The following is a 22,781-nucleotide window of genomic DNA, read 5'->3' as shown; positions in this document are numbered from 1 at the left end:
TCGTTGTGGTCAACTCAAATTGTACTTTCTTACTAGTTACTCAACTTCACAAGATTGATACTTGTTAGTCTATTCGATATAGATTAGGAATTGTCAACCTATTGTTACTTTCTATCCAAGCACGCCCACTCCACTGTATCGCCAGACAAATACCTCACGGCGCTCTTCACACCATCTCACTCACCCTAACCCGGATCGAGCTTAGAGAAGTATCAGCACCATACCCCGTGTAACACTTTGACCACCCACGGATTCAGTGGACTTAGGAAGATTAACATTAGGACGCCCGATTAAGACTTACGATGTCTCACAACCACTCTCAGTCACAGGCTAGTGCCGGTGGACCAGTTCAAGGTCCCGGACCGATGCCTAACCCAGCAATCGACGACGAGATGTTGACTCCCAGCGACGATGAGGAGGAGACAATGGATAACCCTAGGCAAATGGTTCATAGTCTTAGGCGACAGGCCGAGATCCATGCACGGCAGATGGCCGAGATGCAAGCGATGATCAATCAGCTCACGAGCCAGCTGATGGCCACACCAAACGAAAAGCCTATCCAGAAACCCAAGATGGCAACCCCAGACAAATACGATGGTAACCGCGAAGGGTTACGAACGTTCCTCACCAACATTGAGTTATACTGCGGATACCACGAGGTACCTAACGATGCAGAAAAGATACTCATGGCCAACTCTCACCTAAAAGGAAAAGCAGCCAGTTGGATGCAACCCTACGTGGAGGATTTTCTATTGGACATCAACAACAAGGGAACTAAGGACGAGACGCGTACCTTATTCAGCAGTTGGGCCAACTTCAAGGAGGAAATGGGACGCATCTTTGGGGAGGTAGACGCGGAAAGCCAGGCGGAGAAAGCGATATCTCGCCTGAGGCAGACCAAAGCAGTTTCGGCCTATACGGCGGAGTTCAAGCAACTACAAGCGCGAATCAATTGGGACGATTCGGCACTCCGGACGGTATACGAAGCAGGTCTGAAGGAAAACATCAAGGACGAACTTGTACACTACGACAAGCCAAAGGATTTGTACTCGTTGATCGAGTTGGCAACAAGAATCGACACGCGATTATGGGAACGGAAGGAAGCCCAGAGAGGATATCGACCAGGGCTACCCTTTGCCAACACCCGAAGGTATCGGAGCAACAAGGATCACGACGGAGACACCTATATGACTGGCAAGGTACAAGACAGGTCCAAGGATAAGAAAAACACCCGAGGAAAGTTTAACGACGGTCTTTCCAAGGAAGAACGCCAGAAGCGTTACGACAGTAAGGCATGCCTCCGCTGCGGCGAAGTAGGACACTTCCGCAGGGACTGCCCGAAGAACGAAGTCAAGCAAGGAGCAGTTAAGATCGGGATGCTACGGATAGCAACACCCTACCCGACCGAGGAGCCAGACGAAACCCTCAGCGATTTAGACTTATACGACGAGGCAAGACAGGCCGATTATGAGGCCTTCCTCAGCAAGACATACGAAGAAGTCATGGAGGAGGAATTCGAAATGGTGAAAGAGGCACTCGGACTCAAAGACTTCAAGTGGGACGAACCACTACCAACGGATTGGCAGGTTGAAGGGGCAGAAGTATTACGCCGCCTAAGAGACCAACAGTGCTGGATTTGTGGAAATACCAGGCACCAAGCCAACGATTGCGATATCGAAGGACGAATCACAATCACGGGACCCCGAGCAGAGGAGATCGCCTGCAGGGCTGCCCAGGAACAACCCAGATTCAAGGAATCTGATGACGAGGAGACGCCTCGGACGTTCAAGGAACGAATGGAGCAACACGAGCGCCTACGTTGGGTTGACTGCCCAAGACAGTGCGATTACCACTTGAGGAAGCGAGAGGAAACCAGGAACAACGAGGACGATTGCTGCCACATCAACTTATGGCATAACGAGTGTCGAGTACAACATTGTCAGATGCACCAGCCAGGAGAAAAGGAAGCTCACGAAGAGCTATGCTGGACCAATTGTACGACCAATTGCCAGTTCCACAGGGAACAACGACGGAATGCTCGAAAGGTAGACGACTACTACCATAGCACGATATCCGCCGAGGAATGCAATGCGAAGAACTGCAGGATGCACAGAGCTGCAAGACCAAGAGTCACGACGACTAGGGTACCTAGGCAGGGTCAGGAAAGGTCCAACAAAGAAAAGAGCCACGAACGACTCTTATGGACGCATTGCAGGAAGGGATGCGCCTTCCACCGACAACAGTTTGAGGATGCTCGAGGAGTAAACGATTATCTCCATAGCACCCTGTCAGCAAACATCTGTGAGGCAGACGGATGCCCGATTCACAGAATGCAGAAGCCGGGACCAACGAGGAAGGTTGCGAAGGATAATATACCGCACCAGAATACCCATTGGAGCTTCTGTTACGACGATCAGTGTACAGTACACTATGCCGCCAAGGAAGGCGAAGGCTACTTTCCTAAACAGAGGAAAGGTAAGCAGACAAAAAACTAGGATGCCGCCAGGGACAGGGTCACGCTGGTGAAGGCAGTCCTAAAACGACCCTCAAGGAGGTACGCGAACTGGGAGCGCAGGATTTGCGGCTGCAGGCTACGGTACTTATAGATGGACACGAGGTGACGGCGCTCATAGACAGTGGGGCCGCACGAACCGTTATCTCACCCCGAGTGGTGGAGAAGAACAACATACCCTATCGGACCAAGAAGGTGCCGATGCGAGTGGTATTAGCCGACGATAGTCCCACGACATACGGGAACGGCTGGATTCGACTTGAGACCGAGGCCGTATCGTTACGCCTGGCTGGTCAAGAAAGCCGAACGAAGATTAGTATTATGGATCTTGGTGAGACCGAGATGATAATTGGCTACGACTGGTTGTTAGAACACAACCCTGCCATCGACTGGCAAAAGAAATCGATACACAGCCGAGAACCTGTGCACAAGGTTGCTGGTGTACGACGAGAAACACGCCCGACGGATCAACGCGCAAACCCAGATGGGAGATTCGGTGTGATTTCGCCGCATAAGATCGCGAGAATCTATGCGAAGGACCCTCAGAGAGTAGGAGTCATCTGGATACGGCAGGTCGCGACCACGAAGGAAGGACCGGTACCACAGGTTGCGTCCGTTCATGACGAACCACTGCTGGCGGTTCCAGCAGAATACCGAACATCAGAGTTCAAGGAACTGTTCGAGGAAAACGAAGCAACAGACTTAGCAGAACACCAGGATTGGGATCACGAGATCATCCTGGAGGAAGGAGCAAAGTTGAGCCCAGGAGGAATGTACCCTATAGCGCCCGAGCACGATGCTGAGCTGCGGGATTACCTCCAGAAGAACTTGAAGAAGGGATTTATCCGACCAGGATCAGGCCCGATGGCCTCGCCTATACTGTTCGTAAAGAAGCCTAACGGGAAGTGGCGACTATGTGTCGACTTCAGGAGGTTGAACAGCGTTACTCGGAAGAATCGATATCCCTTACCACTGATTACAGAGCTCATGGATCGACTCCAAGGAGCTAAGTGGTTCACGAAGTTCGACGTTCGGGAAGGATTTTACCGAATCAGGATCAAAGAAGGTCACGAGTGGATGACGGCGTTTAAGACGAAGTATGGACTGTTCGAGTATACGGTTATGCCATTCGGGTTGACGAATGCGCCGGCAACCTTTCAATCAGTCATCAACAACGCGCTCCACGAATACCTCGGAATCTTTGTTACCGCGTATCTGGACGATGTACTAGTGTACTCCAGCGGCACACGCGAAGAACATGTCGAGCATGTTAAGAAGGTTTTATGGAAGCTTAAGGAATACAAGCTATACCTTCAACCAGGAAAGTGTGAGTTTCACACGCAGGAAACGGAGTTCCTCGGATTTATCATCTCAACCGAAGGAGTGAAAATGAACCCAAAGAAGATACAGACTGTACAGGAATGGCCAAAACCCAAAACAGTCAAGGATGTTCAATCCTTCTTAGGATTTGCGAACTATTATCGAAAGTTCATCAAAGATTACTCGAAGATCACGACACCCCTTACGGAGATAACGAAGAAGGAAATAGGTTTCAAATGGGAACAGGAACATCAGGAGGCTTTTGAACGAATCAAGCAGATATTCCTAGAGGCGCCAGTACTCGAGATGTATAACCCTCAACGACCCACCAGAGTCGAGACCGACGCGTCTGACTACGCACTCGGAGCTGTATTGTCACAGCAGTGCACGGATAAGAAATGGAGACCGGTGTTCTACCATTCACGGAAGTTCTCAGGAGCAGAACTCAACTACGACGTTCACGATAAGGAACTACTTAGAGTAGTCGATGCCTTTGAACAATGGGAGGTGTACCTATTAGGACTCCCCGACACGATCGAGGTTTTTACCGATCACCAGAACTTGACAAGTTTCATGACAACGAAGAAACTCAACCGACGACAAGTACGATGGGCAGAGACGCTGGCCCAGTTCGACTTCAAAATCACCCACAGGGCCGGAACGCTCAACGGAGCAGCGGATGCCCTTAGTCGACGAAGCGACTTACGAGAAGAAGGTCATAAGGAACCCCACGAAGCAATGCTGAGGCAGATGCCCGACGGCAGTCTGAAGTACAATCAGCCGGAACTAGCTAAGATAGCAACCACGGTGGTTCACCAAGTAATGACGCTTCAGCAGCAGTGGCAAGAGAAAGCCAATAGCTGGCAGTTCGAGCCCGAGAGCTCCGATGGACTGTTACAAGACGAACAGGAGTACCGATGTATGGTTTCGAAGGATCGAACATACATACCCCCACACATGAGACCGGATCTCATCAAGGAACTGCATGAGTCCCCCGAGTATGGACATGCAGGAATCGAAGAAATGGTTAGACGACTGTCTAAGGTGTTCGCCATACCACGTATGCGTACGAAGGTGCAGGAAATACTAGGCAACTGTTTGGCATGTCACCAGAACAAGCCCAAGAGGCATAAGCCCTACGGCCTGTTGCAACCCTTACAGCCACCATCTAGACCATGGACAAGCGTAACGATGGACTTCATAGTGAAGCTCCCGAGATCGTTAGAACCAGGATCAGCTCGATTTTGCGACACAATACTAGTAATCGTGGACCGATTGACTAAAGCAGCAAAGTTTGTGCCAACGGAAGAGACTATTACGGCAGAAGAATGCGCGTACGAAGTCCAGAAAGCACTAGTGTCAGAGCACGGGATACCTGAAGAATTCATTACGGACAGAGACAAGCTGTTCACGTCCTTGTACTGGACAACATTCCTGGCAAAATTAGGTGTGAAGAAGAAGCTTTCGACGAGCTTCCACCCAGAAACAGATGGCCAGACGGAACGAACGAATCAGACATTGGAGCAGTATCTGCGGATGTACGTCAACAAGTTACAGGACAACTGGGTTGAGTACTTGCCGGCAGCGCAACTGGCTTACAATAGCACGAAATCCGCAACAACAAGGCAGTCACCACACTATGCGAACTACGGATATGAGCCGGTAGCTCATCGAGATCCAAAAGACATTGAAAGTATCGCCGATAATGCAAACGAGAAAGCACGCCTTTTGCGAGAATTGCACGAAGAACTAAGCAAGCGTATCGCTCAGAGGAACCTCACGACATCCAAAGCAGCGAACAGGCTAAGGATCGAGGGACCGACCTTTAAGGAAGGGGACAAAGTTTTCCTGTCAAGACAGAACTTGAAAACTAAAAGACCATGCAAGAAACTGGACAATCTCCGAGTAGGACCATTCGAGATCCTAGAGAAAATAGGGCCGGTAAACTACAAACTACGGCTACCACCAGGCATGAAAGTACACCCCATATTCCACAAGAAGCTTTTGGAACCAGCACCCCAAGACGCCGAACTAGCAGAAGACATCGAACTCGAGAACGACGAGTATATGGTCGAAGCGGTCAAGGACCTACGGAAAATCGGTCGTCAGTGGAAATACTTGGTCAAGTGGCAAGGATGGCCGGATAGCCAGAACACTTGGGAACCAGAAGGAAATTTAACGAACTGCAAGGAATTGATACGAGCGTATCACAGGCAGCATCCAGAGAAGAGAGGACCGGGTCCTCAAGGGAAAGGAAGTAATCAAGGGACAAAGGATCGAAGGAGTCAGCCTGTAACCAGCCCGGATCAGCCGTTGGTCCGGATAGCGATGATGCAGCAACAGGAAGGTCCGTACCAGGGGCGGAGTTCCCCTCGGCCTGCTCTTTCGCGCGATCTTGAAGATTCAAGATGGCAAGATCTCGATCAGCGAATTCTTGCTCTCGCGCCTCAGCCTCTAGGAGTTCCAACTCGCTTTGAGCTAGCTGAGCCTTTAACCGCGCAACCTCCAGACGCTTTGCGCGCTTTTCAGCCTGAACCTTCTCCCACTCATCTTCAGACACGAAAAGACTGCACGACGCAGCAACAGAAATACAACCAGCACAACGCCCAGTGGCGGTGTCCACGAAACAACGAAGATTCTTCTCCTCACAACGCTTACAACGGAAAGTCATTTCGTTCCCCTGCTCTTTCACACGGTCAGCACGAGCGCGGCGCTCGGAAGTTGGACCCTGGGCACGAACACGGCGAGAGGACGGGACCTTGGGCATGGTTAGGAAGGCATGAGGGAAAACGAGCGTACGACACGACGGGCGTACCGAGACCTTATATGCAGCCGGCGCTTCAACACGCGGCACGGGAAAACGTTAACCCCGGGTATCGAGACGATAGCCCTAAGGGGGGAGGTGATGTTACAAGCAACAAGCAGAAGGATTCACTCCCCGGGTATGACGATGGTTAGTTGGGAAACCACTTGGGATCCTGACGGGAAGGATGGACATCGCGGGGCTAGGTCACGTGATGTGCCATCACGCCAAGACGGTGCCATCAGTGATGGCAGGACCCGTATGTGATGGCAGCCATCAGAAGTGGAGACGACCATCAGTGATGGCAGGTCAATGTTCTGATGGCAGGACTGGAAGCAACGAGGATATAAGGATGGATGGATTTCATTATTTACTCTCGTTGTGGTCAACTCAAATTGTACTTTCTTACTAGTTACTCAACTTCACAAGATTGATACTTGTTAGTCTATTCGATATAGATTAGGAATTGTCAACCTATTGTTACTTTCTATCCAAGCACGCCCACTCCACTGTATCGCCAGACAAATACCTCACGGCGCTCTTCACACCATCTCACTCACCCTAACCCGGATCGAGCTTAGAGAAGTATCAGCACCATACCCCGTGTAACAAATATATTTAACTTAAGTTTTAAGTATAAGTATAATATAGAGAGTTATTCTACTTATACGTTATATCTAATATTACACCCTGCCGCTCTATCTACGAAAACTAACTAATAAGAAGCTTAATACTAGAAATCTTATATTACTTCTACTCGAGCTATACTCTTAACACCTAACCTCAACCTAAACTCTTAGCAACCTAACTATAACCTAACCCTAACCCATTTACTAGTCTAATACTTATTACTTCTGTTCTAGTGCTCTCTATTCTCTCTTCCTTATAGAAGTATTAGGAGTATAGTTCTTCTAAGGCCCCCTATGCTCTAGAAGTAGAGCTCTTAGCGGGAGTATATATATTACGTAACTATAGCCCCGCGGTGTTTATTACCTTCTAACGTAGACGTGGTTAGCCTCTAACCCTCGTTATCCTGCGTTAAGGAGAGAATCCTTCTTATTACTTATAATATAAACCTCTTTTACTTAAGAAATAAATAAAGAGAAAGGTCTAATATACTAAAAGAGTAAATTATATCTTAGTGCTCTATATATTAGAGAAGATAAAGATTTTAATCTTTTAGACTAGTAGAGGGTTAACTTATTAACCTACCTTTACTTTACTAAAGTTACTAAGAATATTCTTACTATATCTATTACCTAAGTTAGTATAGAGTAAGTTTTTAATATTATAAAGGATATAATTAGAGACTAGAGATATTATCTTAGCGCTTAAATAATCTAGTAGATAATAATTCTAAAGAACGCTATTACTAAAGAACTTAATTAGTCTCTTAATAAATCTAATTAAGATAAGCTACTACTAGACAAAGTTAGCGATCTTTTTACTCTTCTAGGTAATATAGAGGAGGTAGAAAGTATAGATAAGGTAGTTATAAGCAATATTATAAAGAATTACGTAGAGAACTCTAAGATAGTATAGCTAGCTTAAAAGCAGCTTCGCTTAGCGCGTAACTATAATTAATAAATATAATAAACTCTAACTTAACCTAAATCTAGGCCTATACGACCTAACCCTAACCTATACTTATAGTCTATGCAACCTAACCTTAACCTATACCTACAGCCTATATAACTTAACCCTAACCTACACCTGTAGCTTATACAACCTAACCCCAACCTATACCTACAGCTCGTGCGACTATAACCTAACCTCTACCTAACACTATAGTAGGGTATACCTATTTGCTAGTCTAGCTATAGGTATAGGTTAGGGTTAGGTCGTATAAGCTACAAGTATAGGTTAGGGTTAGATCGTACGAGCTATAGGTATAGGTTAGAGTTAGATTATATAGGCCGCGGGTATAGGTTAAGGTTAGGTTATATAGGCTACAGGTATAGATTAGAGTTAGGTTGCACAGGCCTAGGTTTGGGTTAGATTAGAGTTTATTACGTTTATTAATTATAGTTACGCGCTAAGCGTTAGGGTTAACCCTAACTCTCTTAGTAACCTAACTATAACCTAACCTAAATCTTAGTAAAATAATTAGGTAGGGGTTATAGTTAGGTTACTAAGAGTTTAGGTTAAGGTTAGGTTAGGGTTATAATTATATAAGACCCAACCCAACCTCAACCCAAACTCTTGGCAACCCAACCACAACCCAACCTCTACCCATTTGCCAGTCTAAGCTAGCGTACTCTAATAACCTTACTATATATACTTAATAAAGTACTTTAGCTACTTAACTTCTAGCTTATTAGTCGTCTAGCTATTATCACTAACTGCAATCGCCTAGTCGCGTAGGATTTCTACCTCCTTATACTAGGTAGATAGGTAATACTTACTAGTAAAGATAAGGAATAGAAGAATAGACTAGCTAGCGATAAACGTTACCTACTCTCAGCCACCTAGCTTAGTAACTCTGGCGGCATCTCCGGCCCAACCCGCACCTCAGGAAGAGCACATGGTCTAATGCCATCAGATGGGTTAGCAACTGCCGAATGCTAAAATCCAAACAAGATCTATCCTCTGCACTCCCAAATCTCACACTATTCTCAGCATCGCTACACCCCTCATACCCGTCCAAAACTCCGCCGGCGACTCCGCCCCCATCATCGTCTCTATCCACTCGCCCTCCATCCACCCCTGCACAAAGCACGTCCCAAGAACCGTATACGTCTCATCGTCTTTTTCCTGTAGAATGAGTGGAACAGAGCATCCGGCTATAACAGCGAGATGGCACTGTCCTCCTATTTCCGACCATTGATCAGCAATGTATGTAGGTATCAAGCCCATATATCCGGTGTTTGATATGAATGGTCGCCGACCGCGCAAGACTTGTCTGACTACGTTCCGGGCTTCAGATTTGCGGTATCCATGCGCCCATGAGGAAATGTGTTTTGAGAGCTTTGTCTGGCATGTGTATGGATAGCCGAGAGGGGGCGTGAAGCCAGGGTTAGGTGGCCATGCAGCAGTGTTATCGCCATGGCACATTGCCCAAGCTGCTCGTAGGGGATCGTCGTAGATGCTTGAACCGAAGTTTCGGAAATGCTGGGTAAGTTCGATAGTCCAGCAGTAGAATTTCCGTTCAGAGCCAGCGTATTGGAAATGTTCTGTTTCACCTGATAGCTGTGGAGGTTCTTGTAAGATGGTCCCAACTTGATCTATGATGAGTCCAGTGCAATGTAGCAAGTTGTCCTGGAAACGGAGGAAGGGTTCTTCGAATGTGTCGTGTGTGGTGTCACCATCTGCGACGTACAACCTTCCTTGCTGGTCGTCTACTATCGAGATAAATTTCATTGGAATGTAGTCCTTGCGTACAAGACAGCTGGCTTGAGTAGGTACACTCCAATCCGGCGCCCAAGATGGCGTTTTTCTGTAAAAGGAACAGCTACTTTCTGACGCTTCCACTGCTCCCAATATATCTAGCGAATGCTTCTGGTTTATCCAGGCTCGAGCAAAATCAGCGTAGATGCGTTCATACGGCTCTGTGTAATGAGGCTTGAAGTCTAGGCCGGTCTTATCTTGAGCGAGATTCCATAATGCGAAGATCTTATCTCTGGGATCGGTACTCTCGAAATCGCGAGCCATTACGACTGCTTCTAGAAAACCTGGCGCATCTTCGCTCGTTTGGACGAAGACGGAGCCTAGTCCGATGCCACCATTCGCCAAATGTCGAAAATAGAAGAGCTTGCGTGCATAAGACAACATATTCATGTCAGAATCCTTTAGAGCTGGATCGGCTTCGTGCATTCGCTTGGAAAGTCTCTTATCGCGGCTCAACATGTCCTGAAGCTTATGCGCAGCAGATTCAAGATAATCCCAGCTATCTTTTTGACCGGGGATGCATAATACCGTTGGATTCGAAGCATAAGCAATTTCCTGGCAAATTCTTAGTTGATCAACATAATTTTTAAGGTTCAGAAATCACCTGTGACATCCATATCCGCCGGAAGTATTGCCTAGTCAAAAGCTTATATAAACCAGCACATAGCTTTGCGAGTTGATCAGGCCGGATGGTATTCTCGTTGTCGTCGCTTTGGCCACGTAGGAAGTCTTCCGATGGGAAATGAAACTCGTTGGACTCATTGATGCGGACGATTGGGTGCTTGAAGAGTTCTTTTGTAAAAGAGAAAACTGAATCACTCTCTTCGGTGGGACTTCCGATATATGAGAAGACTGCGATAGCACAGTCATATATCTCCCCCATGCGCGGCACCTGCCGAGCACGCTCAATTGAGTCTTTTTGGTTGATTGATAGAGCATCTATCCACACTGGTACGACGACGCGAGGGTTTCTTATGACACGAATAGCTTCAGCAAGGTTCCTGCGGACTGTCATCTTTTGCCCTGCCATTACAATTTGTTCTTGAGTATCATCCACACCCCAACAGTCTTCAAACCAGAGTTAGTTATGTAGGTTTGTTTCCCTTCCATTTATATCCAAGAACTTACAGGAGAGAGCAATATAGTGTTCGTCAGTGTTAATCGGACAATGTGCCACATGAATGACTATGGGCGCATGAGCATCCTGGGCAGGCATGATACACATGATTCTGATCTCATCAGCCACCATATCTAGTGGCATGTATTGGAAGTCTATGGTCGGTTCGTCGAAACTGGCGTTGGTACCCAGACGGATGGAAAACACCCTAGGTACGACTAGCTGGTCTGGAAAACCATACCATTTCTTGTGTTGCTCAAAACGACTTCGAGAAACGACGCGACTAAAGTAGCCACTCTCCACAAGACGGTTGTTAGTCTCGTGCATATCAAATACTTCACAAGCCTGTGTATACATGAATTGCTAAAATCGCGCGTTCAATATGCTTTCTGCTCTTGTTGGTCTGATTCCACTACACAGGCATATCGTACCCAAATATGTGTTGGTCTGTCAACCGTTGTACGAAAGTAGCGCAGAAATCTCTCCAAGGCAAACGAGAGAAACAAGGCCGCCCCATCTACTTCTATAGGCTGTCTATACTCTCGGTGTCCTCTTGCATTCTCGATTGCAAAAAACTGAGGAAGATCTGTGAGGGGGTACGTTTCAAGGGTGCAGCAAACATGCTCAGTTGCTTCATCTGCTGGGTGCAAGAGCAACAAACGAGCCTCGCGCGGATCCAGACGAAGTGGTGTGTACTCCATTTGGGGTACGAGCAACCTATCCGGGCCATCTTTGGTGGCGATGTAGAGATCATTCTTCAGCCGGGACACGATCTTGGGCGATGCGGGTTTACTGGTTGTTTGGTCAGAGAGTGTGTCATTGTGTAGTCGTGGTGCCAACAGAGGGTTATTAGTCAAAGACTGTTCGTCTGTTACCGAGATCATTGAATGTAGATATGGAGAGATAGAACAAGATAAGGTGACAAAGAGCTCTGTGGACTAGTGCATGTTACTTTGATTGCTAGCTTAACCTTTTATTGACGGTGTTTGCGTAGCGGGGTACACAACGGTTGCCTAAACATAGCTCAGATAAGCGAGATTGTACTAGAGCTACTGCTGGCCAAGGACAGCGCAACGAATTAGCTGGGGGTGTCGCATAATGAATCGCTTTCAGCTCGTAAAATATTGTTCTCGATCGTGATTAATCCGATGATGTACTATACAACCTCGAACTCGTAATAGACGTATGCAGTATACTCCTGGTCGCCCATGTGGCCAGCTTGTTGCATGTCAATGGACATGGACTGGTCGTCCTTCTTGATGCGACCTTTGCTATCACGGCCGAAAGCGTTACCACCAAGGTATGAGTAGGCTGCATCAAGGTTTACCTTTGCCTTTTTCGCCGATTTGGCATCGGTCTAGGTCGTGTTAGTATACATGCAATAGTACGGCTAATGTAAATGAACTCACCTGAACAATGCCGCATACAAAATCCAGCGGTAGGCCGTACCTAAGCACGGTTTCTACAAACACTCTGAGTGCCAAGACATGAATCCAGATCATGGCACTCTCGCTGTACCCTGTGCGACCTAGCCGCAGTGCCTCACCCCAGAGCTTGCGCTCGTCCTTGGCCAGTTGGTCGGCCTCCTTTGCCTCCTCTTCCTTTCCCCCTTCCTTGTACGTGTATTCTCTCGGGGTCCACCGCTTTTCTCTGCACTTGTGGACAAACTCGTTGGAGTGCTTTTTGAATGTTGTGACGGCGAACAGGGTAAACTCGTCGTCCTGTGCAATCTTGTTGGCGGAGCGGGGGACAACCATGGGGCTCAGCTCTTCGTATGCCTGGTAGAAGTCTTTTACAGCCGTGTTAGGAACAGCAATGAGGTGTGTGTCGAGGTATTCAGAGTCGCGGACAATGGACTTGGGGTTGACGACATTAACGAGGGACTTGGTCGACAGGTTGCCGGTGCGCTTTCGCTCTGCGGCTGCAAGGGCGCCCTTTGTCTGGTTGTACTGGCTGAACTTGGACTTGACATCATTGTCAATACCTTGTATCTCCTGCGCGCAGGGTTAGTCTGCTGGGTGGTGCCATGACTATGCGCCGGTGCCTACCTTTTGTAGTGCATCTATGAGATCTGCGATGGGCTTGTCTGCGCGGTACTTGACCTTGTTCCACTGGAAGCTGCGCAGGTATTGGTCGACGGGCTCTGCACTATGTGAGCTCTTGGGTACCATTCACTCGGCCGGTCCCCCCACGTACTGTCATTTATCGTCTTCTGTTGCTGCACCTTGGACTCGTCGCCGTCGAGAATCTGGCGCAGACTCTCACCGACCTTTGCGACCACACCCTCACAAGCATTACTAAGCTTCGAGAGTTCATCGGCCTGCTGAACGAGGGCATCCAGGGTTCCGATCTTAAAGTTGGGTATGGCAAACGGGGAAGTGTTGCCAACGTCATTGGTCACGGTGGAGCGCAAGGCCGTCAGGGCGTCATCGTGGTGATTCGAGGGGGAGATAGACGTCGGCAGCGACACCAGTAGGTACTTGCTGCCCTTGGACATGGTTGCTGCAGTCGTCTCGGGGCGATCGGGTCGCGATATAGGCAGCTATGGGAACGATGTCTGCATTCGTGGATGCAATCCAGCTTCGGAGCTTGGATCGCTGGGCGGCCCAGCTATCCGCCCGCCGGCGTCATTGGCGCTCTGACTACATAACTTCCATCCGCCGCCGATACCCGTCGGACAGCCAGCAACAGCATTTCCTCCTCACCCACACACAATGGCCGCCAGAAAAGCAGTCGCTGCGTTGCGCCCAGTAGCCAATGCCTTTGCGCCACAGTTTGGAAGACTTCAATGCCCAAAAGCCGCCCGGTATTCAACCAGAACATCCACATTGCCAGCCCCGCGACCCCGCAACTTCACGGGACCAGTGCGACAGCATGCGCGATGGGCTTCTTCACAGGCAGCAGGCGAACAGCTGGGTAAGACTGGCTTATACGAGTTACATAGCAAGTATGGCGCCAAGTTTGTGCCCTTTGGCGGATACTTGATGCCCGTCCAATACAGCGACTTGAGCATCATCGACTCGCATAATTGGACGCGCGAAAAAGCCAGTTTGTTTGATGTCGGCCACATGTAAGATGCCATACACAGCTAGGATGGTGGTGAAAGACAACCCTGGAAGCTAACCATGTTCAGGGTCCAGCACCACTTTTCTGGCCCCGGTGCCGAGGCCTTCCTCGAGGGCATCACTCCCTCTGCCCTTTCTACCCTGGCCAGGCATCAGTCTACTCTCTCAACCCTGCTTAACTCAAATGGTGGCATTGTTGACGACACTGTCATCACGCGCCTCGCCGACAGGTTTTATGTTGTGACAAATGCAGGCTGCAGAGAAAAGGACACTGCATACTTCAAGGCGCAACTGGATGCATGGAACAGCAAGCATTCTGACCAACCAGTCGAATGGCAGATCCTAGATGGACAGGGCCTTGTGGCCCTCCAGGGGCCCCTCTCCTCCGAGATACTCTCCCGCGTACTTGACGATAAGTCAAAGAAGGATCTTGAATCGCTCTACTTTGGCCAGTGTGCCAATGCGACCATCAAGGGCACAGACGCCGAGGTGCTTGTCAGCCGTGGTGGCTATACTGGCGAAGACGGGTTTGAGATCAGCATTCCTGCCTATTCCACCGAAGCCATCACTCAATATTTGCTCGACTCGGCCAAAGATGAACTACGATTTGCAGGTCTCGGAGCGCGCGACACCCTCAGACTGGAAGCCGGTATGTGTCTCTACGGTCATGACCTAGACGACACCACAACACCTGTCGAGGCCGGCCTTTCCTGGATCATTGGCAAAGACCGCCGCGCAAAGGGTGGCTTCCTCGGCGACTCTGTTATTCTGCAACAACTTAAGAAAAAGTCGGAAGGCGGAGGTGTTTCACGCCGCCGAGTAGGTCTCATCGTTGAGGGATCCCCCGCCCGAGAAGGCGCTGAGATTGTCAATGAGGCTGGTGAGAAGATTGGCAACATCACTTCTGGCTGCCCTTCACCCACCCTCAAGAAAAACATCGCCATGGGTTACATTCAAGATGGTATGCACAAGGCGGGCACTGAAGTCGATGTTGTGGTTCGTGGTAAGAAACGAAAGGCCGTCGTCACAAAGATGCCATTCGTACCAAGCAAATACTTCAAGCAGCCAGCCAATGTAAAGGCATAGATGGCTGCTAAACATCCGGAATTTTGGCATATTCAACCTGCCATTGCCTCTCTGAGCGAACCATTGCACCGAGCTAATCAAATTCTCACAGCACTGGTGTTTTGCCCAGTCTCCCTCGCGGCTCTTAGTAACTGCCAGCGATTTACATGACGAGGATTTGCGCAACGCATTGCATAAGAATATTATTATGCCTAAATCCTTTGGTCCCCTTCTGTTAGTCTGTGCCCATTGGCGCAAGCCTAAGCGGTATGCTCCTCGAACATGTCTGTAAAACTAGTAGAGAAGTACTTAGTCCAAGCCAAAAATAAGACTTAACACCCGAAACCTCAACATGGTTTGGCTCAGGATGATCCTCACACGCGAAACGGCAACTATACCGCCGCCGTAGAATAGATACGAGATAGTACCGCGAATCAAGTCGCTTATCCATGACCAATTTTACACTTCCATCTTTGGAAACTAGCCACTTGCGTCTTGAGATTGACTCTCACGGGGTCTTTTCCGTCGGGTCCGTTCGCATTTCACCGACCCCAGATCTAGTTCTTGGCAACGACTCCTAACTACATGGTTGCCCGACGGCAAAGGCAATGGATGCTATTTCTTCTACGCCGGATATTTCAGGCTATGGGTCATGCAAGAACTTGAAGCGTATTTGTTAAGTTTAGTAACAAGTAAAAGTAAGAGGGCTAGAGAAGACTGAGATGAAGAACGTAGTCACGTAGCCATGTCAGAACTCTTTGAATGACACCGCACATGATGATGCAGGATCGTAGCTGAATATTCGTTCAAGACGGATTGTATCAAGAACCAAGGGCATAGCTGAACTTTTAGCCATGTATACATCCACCATGACCATTTTCACCGAGGCAACCATCCTATCTTTCAATCTTCGGAGATCCATGAACATCTGGCATTTTTATGCCATCAGATCCCGTCATGAATCCTCACAAAAAATCACAAACTCTTACTCCCAAACTTCACCGTCCCCTCCCCCTACCTCTTCCTCTCCCCCGTCCTCCACCCCGTCCCCGTCCCCCCTTGCCCCTCGGCCCCGCCCGTTCATAAATTCTCACATCATCAAACGCACTATCCGCCACGCGAATATAACTCGGAATCCCATTATCCACCACAGCAAGCACCACATTCCTACGCCCATGCTTCAACCTCTGATACGGCTGGTCTGACTCCTTTGGCAGATCATCGGGCACCTGCGCCATGAGATCGTTGAGCTGTGCGCCTGTAGGGATGGGTGTGGTGCGGGCGTCAACGACACAGATGCGGAAGTCGGGGGGTCCACGGGCGGATTTGCGAAACTTGGAGGTTGTGCGGTAGACGTCGAAGTGGATGCGGTAGGGGTTTTCTGCAGAGGAAGGTAGGAGGAAAGTAGGTGGTGCGGTGCGATCATGGGTCGGAATTAGTTTTAGGAGGCGGTAGATATCAGTGTAGGACCTGAAGAGGCCGGGTTTGAGGAGGGGGCCGAAGGCGAGGTTGGAGGTAGGAATGGTGTAAGTTGGTTGGCTTAGGCGGCGCCAGATTTCGGAGAAGAAGCGGGCTATGAGGTTGGGGCTGGAAGTTGTTTCCTGCTCGGATTTTGGGGGTGCTTCGACGATTTCGCCTCGGTCGTGGTCCCATGATCCGGTTCGAAATATGACATAGCCTGATCTTTTCAGACCGGCGTAGACGTTGTACATTTCTAGTGTAAGTTTCCCTCCTATACCACCCTCAAACCCTATAAAGGCTGCGTAGGCGGATTGCAGACTCATCGGTGCGCCATCCTCAGTCCTGTATACCGTCTTGTCGCCGATTTCGCGTTTTACCGGCCATCGACAGTCCAAGGTTCCTCTTTCTAGTAAGAACAGCGCTTCTTCTGGCAATAGCCACTCTTTTCCCCCTTTGTTTGTGCCTATGGTTTGGAAGTGCTGTGACTTCACTTTGTCTACGCAAGCCATGTTGCACTCTGGGTCATACATGGCTAGGACATGGCCCTTTTGCGTGTGTGTACGCTGCCATGATAGGACGCCATGCATGGCCCGGCGCGAGGCCTCGAGAGTGTCGAGCTGGAGGTTTGTCTCATGGCTTTCAAAGTCCTTCTCGCCGCGCTTTGGTAGTGTTGGGTGTGCGCTATCTTGTGCTCTGTCGCGCGAGCATTAGCATTTCAGAAGCATGGAAAAAAACTACAGGCTGCGCATGCGAGATGACGCACGTCAATTTCTCAAGAAGTCGAAAGTCTTGGGCCTCCTCAGTGGGATCATAATCTGTCGCGTCAGGTGCGCGCAGGTGCGAGATGTCCTCATCTTGATCGGCCATGGCCGGGAAAAATGCTTGTGAGTGCGACGACGGGACTCTGGTGGGGAAAGGTGGCGGTCGGCACTGCGAACGTTGTGGGCGAGTTGCCGCGGCATCCCATCGGCATCCCATCGGCACCAGGCCGAGAGTGTTTCGACGACAGTGGGCTGCCTCGTCCGAGCATTTTGCCTGTCAAAGTTCATCCTCAACCCACTGTTATGGTATACTAGTTTATCACTACGGGGGCTTTCGGAGCTCGATTCATCCCATGTGCTGCCGATGTCACACGATTTGGGAAGCTTACTGTAACACAGAGCGGGGAAAGACTTTCAGAATGCATGCAATGACAAAGGAAGAGCGTCGAGACTGATCCGGGAAGTGGCATGAGCAGAATAATTGATGGCAGGGTAATATGTTGGATGTATAGATTGGAGATGCATTGACTTGCAAAAACGCTATATAAACTCTCTCACGTCTGCTGGATTGGACCGTCACACATTCAAACACAATCTATTCATTCAATATCAACTATCTTACGTTCAAATTCGAAAACTATCATCATGCCTCTTACCAAGTACAAGGCCGCTGCCGTATGTTTCGCCCTGTTCGAACACTCTGGGATAATATCGAAGTCAATCTAATTCGAACCCTAGGTCACTTCTGAGCCATGCTGGTTCGACCTCGAAGCTGGTGTCCAGAAAACCATCAACTTCATCAACAAGGCTGGCCAAGCTGGTTGCAAGCTCGTTGCTTTCCCAGAAGTCTGGATTCCGGGTTACCCTTATTGGATGTGGAAGGTCAACTACCAGCAGTCACTTCCTCTGCTGAAGAAGTACCGCGAGAACTCCCTCCCAATCGACTCTGAGGAATTCAGACGTATTCGCCGCGCTGCCCGCGACAACCAAATGTAAGCCAAGATTTCCTGCACTTGTAAGCATCTCTGACACCGCCCAGCTACGTCTCTCTTGGCTTCTCCGAGATTGACCATGCCACCCTGTACCTCACTCAGACTTTGATTGACCCAACAGGCGAGGTCATCAACCACCGCCGAAAGATCAAGCCTACCCATGTTGAGAAACTGGTCTACGGTGATGGTGCTGGTGATACTTTCAAGTCGGTCACTCAGACTGAACTTGGTCGTCTCGGTCAGCTGAACTGCTGGGAGAACATGAACCCCTTCCTCAAGGCGCTCAACGTCTCTGAGGGTGAGCAGATCCATATCGCAGCGTGGCCGGTGTATCCTGGTAAAGAAACTCTCAAGTACCCTGACCCGGCCACTAACGTTTCGGACCCTGCCTCTGACCTGGTTACGCCCGCTTACGCCATCGAGACTGGCACTTGGACCCTTGCACCCTTCCAGAGACTGAGTGTAGAGGGACTCAAGAAGAATACCCCTGAAGGTGTCGAGCCTGAGACTGATCCTACCACCTACAACGGCCACGCCCGCATCTACAAGCCTGACGGCACGCTTGTGTCTAAGCCTGACCCAGACTTTGATGGCCTCCTGTTTGTTGACGTATGTCCCCAACCTAACCATATCTGTCTGTATTTTACTAACAAAAAAAGATTGATTTGAATGAGTGCCACTTGACCAAAGCACTTGCCGACTTCTCAGGCCACTACATGCGACCCGATCTCATCCGGTTGCTTGTCGACACCCGACGCAAGGAGCTTATCACCGAGGCTGATCCTCAGGGAGGCATCTCTACCTATTCTACCCGTGACCGTCTTGGCTTGAACACACCGCTTGATGGAAGTGTGAAGAAGCAGAAGAAGGTCGTTGCTGCTGAAGCCGAGTCTGCCAACGCTTCTGCGCTCTAGATTTTATGGCGCAGGAAGCTTCCAGAGTTCTAGTTCTGGCTTTGTATCATAGTCTCATAACGTTAATACGCTCAAATTGATTACTTTACTCTTCTTGATTACTTGATCCCCTGAAATGGGGCTTGACACATGCTCCAGCAAATGATTAGTTGACATGCCGGCTACACTTCATTGATTAGTGCATCAATGCGTGCATCCTGGTCAGTTTATCATGACATACTAAACCTTTTCTGATCATGTCAAAATCTAGTTGATAGCGGGCCGTTGGGTTGCCGACCAGAATCTGGTGATGGATAGCGTGAAGATCAGTTGACACGTGATATGTGGCGGATTTAGAGTTCACAAGATCCGAGCTGAAGCTAAAAGGCGGTGGCAGAATCTAGCGCGAACTGATCTTCGCGCGCGCAACTTTTCGAAAAGTTACCACTTCATAGTTCATCGCAAACGACAATCCACACGGCCCCCACAATGCCATCCACACATAATGTAGATAAACCCTGGGATACGGACGACATCGACAAGTGGAAGGTATGTTTGCGCCGACAAAATTGATCCGCACCCGCCAGATCCTAATTTTGCGCAGATTGAGCCCTTCAAGCCCGAAGACAACAAAGCCGGCGCATTCACAGACGAGTCCCGCTTCAGCACCCTCTTTCCCAAGTATCGCGAGCAGTATCTCAAAGGATCATGGAAGTTCATCACCCAAGCATTGCAGAGACTGGGCATCGGATGCGAGCTCAATTTGGTTGAGGGCTCCATGACCGTATGGACCACACAAAAGACGTACGATCCAGCCGCAATCCTGAATGCACGCGATCTCATCAAGCTACTTGCTCGAAGTGTGCCAGCGCCTCAAGCTATCAAAATCCTTGAAGACGATGTGGCTATGGACATTATTAAGATTCGGAACTTGGTGGGCAACAAGGAGCGTTTTGTCAAGAGGAGACAGCGTATTCTGGGACCCAACGGATCAACGCTCAAGGCTCTGGAATTGCTCACTGAGTGCTATCTGCTTGTACAAGGAAACACAGTAGCTTGTATGGGTCCGTACAAAGGACTCAAGCAAGTACGGCGTATCATCGAGGACACCATGCACAACATCCATCCCATCTACGCTATCAAAGAGCTCATGATTAAGAAAGAGCTTGCCAAGGATCCTGAACTCGCCAACGAGAGCTGGGATCGCTTCCTGCCAAATTTCAAGAAACGATCTCTCAGCAAGCGTCGCATACCTCATAAGGTCAACGACAAGTCGAAGAAGCCGTACACGCCATTCCCACCCCCTCAGGAGAAGAGCAAGGTCGACTTGCAGATCGAAAGCGGAGAATACTTTTTGGGCAAGCATGCAAAGGAGAGGAAAGCTCAGGAAGAGAGGGAGGAGAAGATGAAGGAGAAGATGGACGCCAAGAGGAAAGAGAGAATGGCCGAGTATGTGGCACCAGAAGAGGATGGCGACAAGAAGAAAAAGAAGCGCAAGCGGGAAGAAGGCGAGGGAAAGGACAAGAAGAAAAAGAAGAAGCACAGTGCCGAGGGCGAGGCCAATGGCGATGCAGCATGAGACATCTCCTTTTTGTGAAGTTCATTGCGAGACGACATTTGCATTCTTTTCTCTTTATGCCACATCAAATTCTGAGAGGTCAGGGTTGCATCGACTGAATGGTGGAATAAAAGTACAGCAGTCTGAGCAACACTCCGTAGCATTTTTAGGTGTTTAGGTTATTCGGATAAGTTGAAATACCCATTTTCTCTTTGCCCGAAAAGGTCACACTCAAAGTACTGCTAACAAACAGTATGTGTAAGCGCAAGACTTGGCACTCTAAACTTAGCGATATGGGTCAAACATCTTATGTCTCAAGTTCTGACATAACACGTCCACGTCGATTTCCACTCATCATGCCTACTTGGCCCTTCTGAGCGTTCAAATATTTACTTGCAATCTGGTTTATACCCTCATCTCAAGATGCGCACTTACATTTCTGCACAGAATGCTGTTTTCTTAGCGTGTTCTCCACAGCTGGTCTGGGGATGGCACTGCTGGAGTAAAAGTCCGCTATACACGATTGATCTCCAGAGCTCTCTCAACAGCTTGAAAGAATACGCGTTGTGTTCTCAATCACTAGGATCCTCGGCCTTGGCAGATGACACGAAAAAGGAAGACTATGGGCCATGGTCACATGCGCCCGTCTGCACCTCTATTCTCCCAAGCATCAACGACAAGCTATGCGTATATACCGATACATCTTTCGCTCAAAACCGAGGCATCTCTATATTCACTACGCCAAGTCTGGCCAAGGACTTCGCATCGCTACCAGCCTTTCGTGATGCATCGGCCCTCGTATCTCAGTCCATCAACAAGCCCACAGATAGCTACCACGCCACATCCATCCCTGGAAAAGGCATCGGAATGCTCGCCTCGCGGCCCCTGAAATTTGGAGAGCGGGTCACGGCCTACACCCCTGCATTCCTAGCCTACTTGGAATCCGAACTATCCACACTAGACCGCGAAGCCCTCTGGCGCACCGCAATCGAGCAACTCCCCTCGGACCTGAAAGAAAAGTTTCTCGGTCTCGCGACCGTATACGGCGACCCTAGAGTCCAGGTACAGGACATTGTCAAAGCGAATACATTCCAGGTTATGCTAAATGGGGTGAATCATCTCGCCGTGTGGCCGGAGACTAGTCGCTTGAACCACGCTTGTGCACCAAAGTACGTACTCGTATTATCCTACCGCCAGAGAAAAAAACAAAGAAAACCAGAGAGCTAATGGAAGGAAAACAGTGCACAATACGTCATTGACACCGACCTTTTATCCCACACAGTCCGCGTCACTCGGCCCATTGCTGAAGGCGAGGAAATCACCATATCATGTATACTCCCCCCCCCTTCACTCCCTCCTACCTTCCGCGATATTTTTGTTTTATGCAGAGCTAATGCACTGCGCTAGATACCTCACCCCTCGAACCAACAGAAACCCGCCAACACCACCTCGCCCAAGGCTTCCACTTCACGTGCACCTGTCCTCGCTGTTCCTCCCCCATAACTGACATCACCCTCTCCATCATCAACGACCTCCAAGCCCAACTCAATGACTGGTCCGATGCATCGCTGGGTTCACCCCAGGTAGCCGAGGAACTCCTGATTTTGTATCGCGAGGAGGGGCTGGAGGGGTTCATGGATACGCCGTATGGGTTTGCAGCGCTGGCGTATAGTGCGGTAGGGGATGCGGAGATGGCGGTACGGTATGCGGAGATGGCGAGGGCGGCGGTGTTGATGAAGGATGGAAAGGGGGCGCGGAATTTGGGGATTTGGGAGGAGATGATTCGGGGGGTGAGGAAGCACTGGAGTTGGAGGCGAAGGGCTTGAAAAAAGGTGGATTTGTGTGTG

At 49.3% G+C, this 22,781-nt stretch overlaps 8 protein-coding genes across 8 annotated transcripts; 4 read left to right on the top strand and 4 right to left on the bottom strand.

Annotated features, from left to right (window-relative positions):
- Positions 1-9,239: 9,239 nt before the first annotated feature.
- Positions 9,240-10,481, bottom strand: PSV08DRAFT_410013 (uncharacterized protein; the record flags this gene model as incomplete). The annotated part of the gene is made up of 1 exon (XM_014217057.1): positions 9,240-10,481. One exon carries the CDS (start codon positions 10,479-10,481, stop codon positions 9,240-9,242), a length of 1,242 nt encoding a protein of 413 aa, XP_014072532.1.
- A 127-nt stretch (positions 10,482-10,608) lies between these two features.
- Positions 10,609-11,466, bottom strand: PSV08DRAFT_180635 (heterokaryon incompatibility protein-domain-containing protein; the record flags this gene model as incomplete). Its single annotated transcript, XM_014217056.2, has 2 exons — positions 10,609-11,090; positions 11,151-11,466. The coding sequence occupies 2 exons, from the start codon at positions 11,464-11,466 to the stop codon at positions 10,609-10,611; spliced, it is 798 nt and encodes a 265-aa protein (XP_014072531.2).
- Positions 11,467-12,070: 604 nt separating this feature from the next.
- PSV08DRAFT_410012 (uncharacterized protein) lies at positions 12,071-13,685 on the bottom strand. Its single transcript, XM_014217055.2, has 4 exons — positions 13,336-13,685; positions 13,188-13,282; positions 12,549-13,133; positions 12,071-12,496 (listed from the first exon to the last, which is right to left on the bottom strand). The coding sequence occupies exons 1-4, from the start codon at positions 13,634-13,636 to the stop codon at positions 12,296-12,298; spliced, it is 1,182 nt and encodes a 393-aa protein (XP_014072530.1). The 5' UTR covers positions 13,637-13,685; the 3' UTR covers positions 12,071-12,295.
- A 138-nt stretch (positions 13,686-13,823) lies between these two features.
- PSV08DRAFT_203301 (uncharacterized protein) lies at positions 13,824-15,745 on the top strand. Its single transcript, XM_014217054.2, has 2 exons — positions 13,824-14,209; positions 14,273-15,745. Exons 1-2 carry the CDS (start codon positions 13,854-13,856, stop codon positions 15,288-15,290), a joined length of 1,374 nt encoding a protein of 457 aa, XP_014072529.1. The 5' UTR covers positions 13,824-13,853; the 3' UTR covers positions 15,291-15,745.
- A 272-nt stretch (positions 15,746-16,017) lies between these two features.
- Positions 16,018-17,597, bottom strand: PSV08DRAFT_224028 (tRNA-splicing endonuclease subunit sen54 N-term-domain-containing protein; the record flags this gene model as incomplete). The annotated part of the gene is made up of 3 exons (XM_014217053.1): positions 16,018-16,197; positions 16,364-17,423; positions 17,494-17,597. The coding sequence occupies 3 exons, from the start codon at positions 17,595-17,597 to the stop codon at positions 16,018-16,020; spliced, it is 1,344 nt and encodes a 447-aa protein (XP_014072528.1).
- Positions 17,598-18,077: 480 nt separating this feature from the next.
- On the top strand, positions 18,078-19,397 carry PSV08DRAFT_391115 (carbon-nitrogen hydrolase; the record flags this gene model as incomplete). The annotated part of the gene is made up of 4 exons (XM_014217052.2): positions 18,078-18,166; positions 18,230-18,483; positions 18,531-19,092; positions 19,143-19,397. The coding sequence occupies exons 1-4, from the start codon at positions 18,137-18,139 to the stop codon at positions 19,395-19,397; spliced, it is 1,101 nt and encodes a 366-aa protein (XP_014072527.1). The 5' UTR covers positions 18,078-18,136.
- Positions 19,398-19,827: 430 nt separating this feature from the next.
- On the top strand, positions 19,828-21,250 carry PSV08DRAFT_203297 (uncharacterized protein). The gene is made up of 2 exons (XM_014217051.1): positions 19,828-19,925; positions 19,981-21,250. The coding sequence occupies exons 1-2, from the start codon at positions 19,866-19,868 to the stop codon at positions 20,953-20,955; spliced, it is 1,035 nt and encodes a 344-aa protein (XP_014072526.1). The 5' UTR covers positions 19,828-19,865; the 3' UTR covers positions 20,956-21,250.
- A 107-nt stretch (positions 21,251-21,357) lies between these two features.
- PSV08DRAFT_391113 (uncharacterized protein) lies at positions 21,358-22,760 on the top strand (the record flags this gene model as incomplete). Its single annotated transcript, XM_014217050.1, has 3 exons — positions 21,358-22,103; positions 22,176-22,264; positions 22,342-22,760. The coding sequence occupies 3 exons, from the start codon at positions 21,358-21,360 to the stop codon at positions 22,758-22,760; spliced, it is 1,254 nt and encodes a 417-aa protein (XP_014072525.1).
- Between the last annotated feature and the right edge of the window lie 21 nt (positions 22,761-22,781).

The sequence above is a fragment of the Bipolaris maydis genome, assembly GCF_028858645.1.
Source record: "Bipolaris maydis strain C4 unplaced genomic scaffold PSV08scaffold_7, whole genome shotgun sequence".
Taxonomy (NCBI): Eukaryota; Fungi; Ascomycota; class Dothideomycetes; order Pleosporales; family Pleosporaceae; genus Bipolaris; species Bipolaris maydis.
This window is presented reverse-complemented; position numbering and strand designations above follow the sequence as displayed.

Coding starts and splice junctions, on each gene's coding strand:
- PSV08DRAFT_410012 (XM_014217055.2), bottom strand. CDS start 13,636: ATGTCCAAGGGCAGCAAGTACCTACTGGTGTCGCTGCCGACGTCTATC. Junction 13,283..13,335: donor ACAGAAGACGATAAATGACA/GTACGTGGGGGG, acceptor CACATAGTGCAG/AGCCCGTCGACCAATACCTG. Junction 13,134..13,187: donor TCATAGATGCACTACAAAAG/GTAGGCACCGGC, acceptor CCCTGCGCGCAG/GAGATACAAGGTATTGACAA.
- PSV08DRAFT_203301 (XM_014217054.2), top strand. CDS start 13,854: ATGGCCGCCAGAAAAGCAGTCGCTGCGTTGCGCCCAGTAGCCAATGCC. Junction 14,210..14,272: donor TTGTTTGATGTCGGCCACAT/GTAAGATGCCAT, acceptor AACCATGTTCAG/GGTCCAGCACCACTTTTCTG.
- PSV08DRAFT_203297 (XM_014217051.1), top strand. CDS start 19,866: ATGCCATCCACACATAATGTAGATAAACCCTGGGATACGGACGACATC. Junction 19,926..19,980: donor ACGACATCGACAAGTGGAAG/GTATGTTTGCGC, acceptor AATTTTGCGCAG/ATTGAGCCCTTCAAGCCCGA.